This window comes from Bombyx mori, chromosome 26 (assembly GCF_030269925.1).
Source record: "Bombyx mori chromosome 26, ASM3026992v2".
NCBI lineage: Eukaryota > Metazoa > Arthropoda > Insecta > Lepidoptera > Bombycidae > Bombyx > Bombyx mori.
In genome coordinates this window covers 5,594,811-5,603,314 of record NC_085132.1, presented here as the reverse complement: position 1 = coordinate 5,603,314, position 8,504 = coordinate 5,594,811, and the positions used below count along the sequence as shown (strand labels likewise).

General features: G+C 41.0%; 1 protein-coding gene across 1 annotated transcript; it reads right to left on the bottom strand.

Moving 5' to 3' along the window:
- Positions 1–1,338: 1,338 nt before the first annotated feature.
- LOC119630621 (uncharacterized) lies at positions 1,339–8,054 on the bottom strand. The gene is made up of 2 exons (XM_038020544.1): positions 2,566–8,054; positions 1,339–1,786 (listed from the first exon to the last, which is right to left on the bottom strand). The coding sequence occupies exons 1-2, from the start codon at positions 8,052–8,054 to the stop codon at positions 1,339–1,341; spliced, it is 5,937 nt and encodes a 1,978-aa protein (XP_037876472.1).
- Between the last annotated feature and the right edge of the window lie 450 nt (positions 8,055–8,504).

The window sequence follows — 8,504 nt, the reverse complement described above, 5'->3', positions numbered from 1 at the left end:
GATGCATCCAGGGTAACGCCCAGGTACTTGACCTTCCTGGCCCAGGGTATGGATTGACTAAAGAGAGTAATCGGGGGTGTGAGATTCCTCCTCCTAATACGGGAGGAAATCCGTGTGGAGCTTCCCCTCTGAAATAGCACCGCAGTACTTTTCGCTGGGTTGATGTCTATGCGCCATTTTCGGAACCACTGTCCTAGGGCTAGGGCTGCGCTCTGAAGCTTCTTCGCGATTAGGGACTTGTTTCTACTGGAATAGTAAACAGTCGTGTCGTCGGCGAATAAAGCTAAATGGGTCGGCGGCGACCGGGGAATATCGTTAACGAATAAACTAAATAGGAGGGGTGAGAGGACAGAGCCTTGCGGGACTCCAGCTGTGAGAGGTCGTGGGGAGGAACGGGTTCCCTCGACTCGATATCGAAAAGAGCGGTTCGACAAGAAGTCCCGTATGATGAGCACGAGACTATCCGGCACGCCCATGTTGAATAGTTTGAAAATCAAACCGTTGTGCCAGACTTTGTCGAACGCTTTTGCGACGTCGAAGAAGAGAGCTCCCGTGTATAACGGTTTTGGTCGATTAAGCCCCACAAGAATGTGCTCCGTGAGGCGGTGCACCTGTTGAACGCATGAGTGATTTGTACGGAATCCGAATTGTTCATCGATGAGAATGCCCTTGGATGAGACGAAGTCTCTGAGGCGTTTGTAGAGCAGACGCTCATACAGTTTGCCTAGAGACATGAGGAGGCTGATCGGGCGGTAGCTCGTCGGATGATTTTTTGGTTTACCGGGTTTATGTATGCCGATAACGTCCGCTTCTTTCCACACCGCGGGAAAGATACAGTTCGCCATAGCGGCATTGAAAATAGATGCCAACATCACGATGAGTTGGACGGGTAGAAGTTTAATAACGCGGTTGGATATACCGTCGGAACCGGGAGCCTTGCGAGGACGTAGGTTGTTGGGGTCCAAGGGGAAGTTTTGTTGAGTTCCGAAGAGTAAACTAAGTATGTTGTTTGAGCACCTTTATTATGTCGGTTAAGCACAGATGGTAACGTGTTAACGAGTGCGTGTTGCTAAGTGCACTGCTCTGATAATATAATAAAATAACCTGACACCACAATGACGACGCACGGCGTGTCCACGTATTATTTAGGTATGTACAAACCGTACATCTTGGCAACCCAAAAGAGCAAGAAACAATCGATTAACAATAAATGAAATAGTTCGTAAGCTTAAATAAAAATGTAAAAAATATAAAAGTTAAAAATGTAAAGGTAAAAGTAAAAATATGTATAAAATGACATTTCACAACAAAATTACTTAAAATTTAACTTAATCAAAACTAAAGGCAAAGTTGGTTCCACTGGTGTTTACGCTTCGGGCTGGCTTCGGTGGGAGGCGCGACTTGGGCTTGAACACCATCATCTCGTCGGTCGTGCCGCAGGTGAAATGTTTGAAGTTCGATATCTTCAGTGGGTGCAAGTGGATGGCTCTTCTTTTTCCTTAAGCAGTGGGAATGTTTCCTCACAACCCACACGAGACCAATAACCAGAGCTGCTACTAATAATAAGTATGTAATGACATACTGATGTATGTCACGCGCTGATATGATGGTCGACGGAAAGTGTTTTTCCTGCTCCTTTTGCTCAGCAATCTCTTTAGTGATAATTTTTGTTTCACGTGCTGTAGGCTGGAACAGATTCGGAGTGTAGTTGTATGTTAAATTTACTATTTTGTTTACTGAATTGTCGAACGTTGTACTTGCGATTTCATAATCTAACTTCACACGGCTGTTATAACGATTATGCGCATATATCGTTAAGTCATTAGACTGAAGTACACATCCTTGTGGCAGCGATACTATCCCCGATGACGTCATGGTGTGTGAGAACACGTCACCGTTGCATATGGTGCGTAAAGTACACGTATCGCAGCATATGACGAGCCACTTGTTCGATGCATGTAACTCAAGCCACGCGTCCTTGCATGACGCGTTCTCGACGTCACAGGGCTCGAGGTTTTGATGTGACAGCAGTTTCGCTTCGCATGGAGCTCCGTTGCTATGCATGTCAAAAATAGGTTTATTTGTTTTGCATATAATTTTATCTGAACTTTGTTGGAGACAGCTCTTAAGATCATCTTCATTTAGCGAAATATATATATTTTTCTCCAAGTTTACTGCGATATATTTCGATGAAGTTCGCATATATGCGTAGCTTTCATTGTTTTTCACAGGCAATGGTATCGCCCTGTATAAGTTAAAATCTTCATTAGATACAAGTGGTATATAATATGCATTTCAAAAAGAAAATAGTTTTCGGTGCGACGAGTTCCTTCCCAGTACGTTTTAATGTTGTAATACATAATTAAAGTCCATTCATTGTGTACCATTTGAATTTTACTGATTGCGTCGTAGTAGATAAGGCGCTCGCGTTCTAAGCTAGTAATTTGAGCTCTTAATAGCGCGGACCCATATGATCCAGATATAAATGTAAACATTGTCAGCATCGTAAGTAAAAGACTCGATAATTAATTTCTGCCTTTTTTGTTTTTGCTTTCAAAATTTGACCTTTGTTCCTCCTTAGTTGTGGGATCTCCTTGGTTTTCGATTTCAGAGGCCAACGGTAGAGGTGATAGTTTTGTTACGGGACGTTTGGTTACTCCTGTTCGAGTTTTGATGGTCGTAACTCGGACATATCCGTCAGAACCTGGATGAGTTTCGAGCACCCGCCCTAGGGCCCATTTTCCAGGAGGTAAGTTGTTGTCCTTAACCAATACGATATCGCCGACGTTGATATTTTTCGTAGGTTTGTTCCATTTACTCCGAGTTTGCAGTTGTGTTAGGTACTCGTTGGACCAATTTTTCCAATATTGTTGTAACATTTGTTCTACAAGTTGCCATCGACGACGTACGCCAATGTGAACGTCAGTGTAATCTGATAATGGTAACGTCATTATCGCGCCGCCAGTGATGAAATGGCCGGGTGTTAAACAGTTGTAAAATTCTTCTGGATCTTCAGTAAGAGGACACAAGGGCCTCGAGTTTAAGCAGGCTTCTATTTTTGTTAGTAGCGTTGACATCTCCTCGTAGGTGAGTTTCTGGTCACCTAGCACTCGTCGTAAATGTCGTTTCATGGATTTGACGGCGGCTTCCCACAAACCGCCCGCGCTCGGCCAGGCAGGGGCGTTAGAATGCCACTCGACTTCCAGTTTAGCTAATTCATCAAAAAATTCGGTTGTCATGATTTGTTTGAAGTTTTTGAATTCCTGACCTAGCACTTTTGCCGCGCCGATGAAATTAGTTCCACAATCTGAGTACATATGTTTAGGGGTACCACGCCTTGCGCATAGTCGTTGAAAAGCTGCTATGAATGTTTCAGTGCCGAGATCGGAAACAAGTTCAATATGTACGGCTTTGGTAGCCATACATATGAATATTGCAATGTATCCCTTAGAAGTTTTTACACCTCTGCCTTTGTTTATTTTCAGTTCGATGTAACCAGAGTAGTCAACCCCTGTAAATGTAAAGGGTCGACATGGGGTTACTCTCTGTTGCGGAAGATTACTCATCAGTTGATGGTTGTCGGTTTGTGTGAAACGGTGGCAGCGCACACATTTTCGTAGTTGAGTTTTGACAGCCCTGTTGCCTCCGACGATCCAATATCGCTGTCGTATGTAAGTCAGCGTTAGCCGAGCTCCTCCATGCAGTGTAGTTAAATGGGAATATTCAATCAAAAGTTGCGTTAATCGACCTTTATGTGGTATGATAATTGGGTTTTTCATTTCCGCAGGTAAGTTTGAGTTTTGGAGGCGGCCGCCCACGCGAATTATCTTATCTTCGTCTAAGTAGGGGTTCAGCTTCATAATTGCGCTCCTTTTCGACACATTTTCGTTTTTCAAAAGTTGTTTATATTCTTGATTGAATTGTATTTGTTGTATGTGTTTGATAATATTTTTTCTTGCTGTAGTTAGTTCGGTAGTAGTCAGATACGGGGCCTCAGATTTCCTTTTAGCGCTCATGTTTGTTATGCAACGTAATATCCAAGCAGTAACTCGGAAAACTTTTGTTAATGAACTGCATTTATTTAACAAGGTTGTTATCCAATTATCCTTTTCGTGATTTGACGAAGTCTCTTGATTTTCCTTTTCTTTGCAGCCAATGTTTGTATGGTATGTTTTGTAATTTGCAGTCTCATCTGTTTCAATTTTCTTCAAAAATGCAGGACCTTGAAACCATAAATCGAAGGTCATTAGTTTACTTGGTAGCATGCCTCTCGATGCACAGTCGGCAGGGTTATGCTCTGACTTAATGTAACGCCATTGTGTGGTAGGTATAATCCGTTTGATTTTTGTAACTCGATTGGATATGTAGGCCTCTCTTTTAGCAGTGTCCCCTTGGAGCCACGCGAGAACTACTTGCGAGTCACACCATGCTTGAATTTTCAGATTGTATTCCGATAAAGCCTTCTGAGTTTTTTCCATGAGTTTAGCCAACAGTAAGGCGCCACACAGTTCAAGCCTCGGCAGCGTGGTTTTTTGTGCTATAGGAGCCACCCGTGTGCGGGATACAAGTAGCGTAATTACTGGAACTCCGTTGGAATTTGTCACGCGACTGTATATAACACAAGCGTAAGCTTTCTCGCTTGCATCACAGAAACCAAGTAATTCTATATCTTGTTTTGTTTCGCCAATCCATCGTTTCAAAGTTATGTTACGAATGAAAGGCAATTCTATTTTTAGTTTTTGCCATTCTTTCTCAATATTTTGGGGAATTTCATCGTCCCAATCAATGTTTAGAGTCCAGACTTTTTGAAATAGTAATTTTGCAGTAATGGTCACCGGAGACAGCCATCCCAACGGATCATAAAACTTAGAAATTTCAGACAATAATAGTCTTTTTGTTAGTTGTTTTGTACTTTGCTTCACAGGCCATTTTAGGTGAAATGTGTCGCTGTTAGTGTTCCAGGTAAGTCCTAACGTTTTTGATGTTTCATCAATTTTGAAATCGAAGCTGTTTGTTGTTGAAATTTGCTCTTTAGGTAAGTCTTCTAATAAAGTTGGATAGTTGCTGGACCATTTGCGTAAATTCATCCCCGCACCCTTTAGTAAATCGATTAGGGACCTCTGTAACTCCTTGGCGGTTTCGAATGACCTTTCACCACTAACAAGATCATCTACAAAGAAGTGGTTCTCCAGGACCTCTGCAGCTGCAGTGGGGTACTTATGACCATCATCAATGGCGAGTTGTTTGAGTGTACGTAAGGCTAGCCAAGGAGCGGGTTTGGTACCGTAGGTCACCGTACAAAGTTTATATTCTTGTAAAGGTTGTTCTGGTGAATCTCGCCAGATAATTTTTTGTAGGTGTTGCTGATCATCATTTATCCACACACAACGATACATTTTTTCAATGTCAGCAGTAAAGGCAAATTTGTATGTTCTCCACTTCAAAATAAGCGACTGAATGTCCTTTTGAAGGTTGGGGCCCTTTTCCAAAAGGCTGTTTAAACTGTGACCACTCGATGTTTTTTGAGATGCATTAAAGACTACTCTCAGTTTGGTTGTTGTAGAGCTCTCTTTCAAAACACCGTGATGTGGTAAGTAACAGTCGGCGTATGTTATATGAGGCGACAGTTTCATGTGGCCCAGGTCCGCATATTCTCTGATAAATTCTTTGTACATAGTTGAAAGTTTTTTATTTTTAGCGAGCCGTTTTTCCAGTTGTAAAAATTGTGAGACAGCGATAGGTCTCGATGAACCTAATTTTTCTTTAAGGTCAGGGCGGAGTGGCATCTTCACAATATATTTTCCGTCGGGAGCACGTTGTACTGTTTCCGAATAAAATAGTTCACACTGATCGTCCTTGGAAATATCTTCAGAATTTTGTATTTCTTCGCTCTCCCAGTACTTTGTTAATTCATCAAAGTTCACCAAGGTCACGTGGCAATTAAACGTTTTCATTTTCCCACATAGGATCCATCCTAGATGTGTCTGTTGTGCCACAGGGGATTGACAGCTTCCTTTCAAAACTCCATTGAGTATAATATCTGAATAAACATCGGCACCCAGTAGTAAGTCGATGGGGCGAGAGATGTTGAAGTCAGGATCAGCCAGCTTTAAGTTTTCCAAATGAGGCCAGTTCGATTTTTCGAAAGTAGCATTCGGTAAGTTATTTGTAAGTTTTTTCATTATAAGTGCTTGTATTTCGAAGTCGTATTCAGAGTTTATTGATTTACAAGATAAGTTTAGTTGACCCCTGCAATCACCAGATACTGAACCAACCCCTGAGATGGTAGCAGCGAACCTTTTCCTCGGCAGGCGTAATACCTGAGCAGCATTTTCTGTTATTAAGTTTACTTGCGAGCCCTGATCCAAGAGGGCCCTAAGTTTTACATAAGTGCCATCATAAGCCTTTATTTTCAGTAGAGTTGTAGTTAGTAAAATTTCAGTTTTATCCGATGATAAGTGATTCGAAGCTTGTTGCTGAGAAGAGGAGGCTTGTTGTCCAAAGTTATTTTTACCATTCGCTGGAATTTTCCAGTTCACGTTGTGCAACATGGTATGATGTTTCATGTTACACTCCTTACACGTTTTCGCTGATTTACATTCTTCGTTATTGTGGCTATAGAGACAATTTTTGCAGAGTTTCAATTTCGCAACAGTGTGGTTTCGCTGTGCAGTATCCATGTTAATAAATTTAGCACATTGCATTAAAACATGATTTCCATTACAATTCGGGCATTTTCCATAAGTAGCGTGATAGTTATAAGTTTTCTTAGAGTCATATGTAAAATTTTTTACAGGTTGTTTGTTGTTAGCCGGTTTCCAATGAGATGTTTTTTCGGAAGTGGTATTTTTTACAGATTTTGTTGATTTTGCAGTTTCATATGCCATAAACTTGCACTCCAAAAAATATAAAAAATCTTGCAAGTTTTGTAATTCTCTGTGATCTCGGATGTCGTTCATATAATCATTTAAAGTTGTTGAATCTAATTTTGGTAACATTAAATGCACGATCATTGGATCCCACGTTGCCGTATCCAGCCCGATGTTAGCTATGCCGTTCATGCATTCCTTAATGACGTCATGCATTTTCTTGAGATTGTTAGCGTCGGGTTGATGTATAACAGGGAGACTCATCATTGTGTTGAAAAACGATGAAAATTGTAGACGACGATTATCATACCGTTGCACTAAAATATCCCAGCAGGAGTTGTAGTTTTCAGCACAGACGGATAAATGCTGTACCAGACTTTCTGCTTCCCCCTTCAATTTGGTTTTCAGGTGTTTCATTTTTTGCGCTTTGTTAATTGTTGGGTTGTTATGGATGGTTTCGAGAAACAGGTCCTTAAAAGAGATCCACTTACTGTAGTTTCCGTAAAAATCAGGTAATTCCATTCTCGGTGTCGACTGCTGATAGTGTGCATTCGACCAAATTTTAGATTGAAGTTGTTTTCTCAATTCATCATATTTTTCTTCTATATCTGAGTACATCCGGTAATAGTGATCGTTAGACCCCTTCAGCTGAAAGTCAATTTCCCAGTGCAGTTTGTCGATGGACTCCCACTTCGATTTTAAAATGTTAAAATTATCTTCCAGCTCCCACTTTTCACTAGTTCTAATGATGTCAATTTTAGACAATGCATGACAAATCGCATTAAAATTGCATTCTTGTTTATTTAAAAGTTGTTGTATTTTTTCAGATTTTCCGTCCTCGCAGTCTTGAGTGTAGTCAATAGAAATGTCACTTAAATCAAAATTCACACTATGTTTTTGCTGTTTCAAGTATTTAAGTCTGTTGTTTAAGTCTGTTTTTGTTGCTAGATACATTTCTTTAGTTTTGTTGTAAACGTCTTCAGAGAAATAATGTATAGTTTTGTCTTCCAGTTCCAGTAGTAATAAGGCATTTCTCGCCTCGAAGTCTCTCCACTGTTCTTCCAAAGATGACAAACGTATGTTGAGGTACTCTTCAGTTTTTCGAGACGAAGAATCTTTGCGGTAGTTTGTACACAAAGTCTTGATATTCTCGAAACAAGTTGATTGAAGTTCAAGTTTGTCCATGTTGATGTTATGAAATAATGTGATAGCTCACCAAACTTGGCACGTAGTTGACGGTGACAAGTACAGCTAGGCGTAGTTCACGACACGAAGATCCAATTTTGATAAATTGGTCGTATCCAAATCTCACTATGTTTATGCACTCTTACCCAGTGTGTGCGCCCTTGTCTCAATGCAGCTGGGGATTCTCGCTTGTGAGAGGCCAGCCGAACCGATTCGCCACTGTTGTAAGAGACACAAAAACATGCGAGAATAAGCTCGAAGGACCAAAAAAGATGTTGGGGTCCAAGGGGAAGTTTTGTTGAGTTCCGAAGAGTAAACTAAGTATGTTGTTTGAGCACCTTTATTATGTCGGTTAAGCACAGATGGTAACGTGTTAACGAGTGCGTGTTGCTAAGTGCACTGCTCTGATAATATAATAAAATAACCTGACACCACAATGACGACGCACGG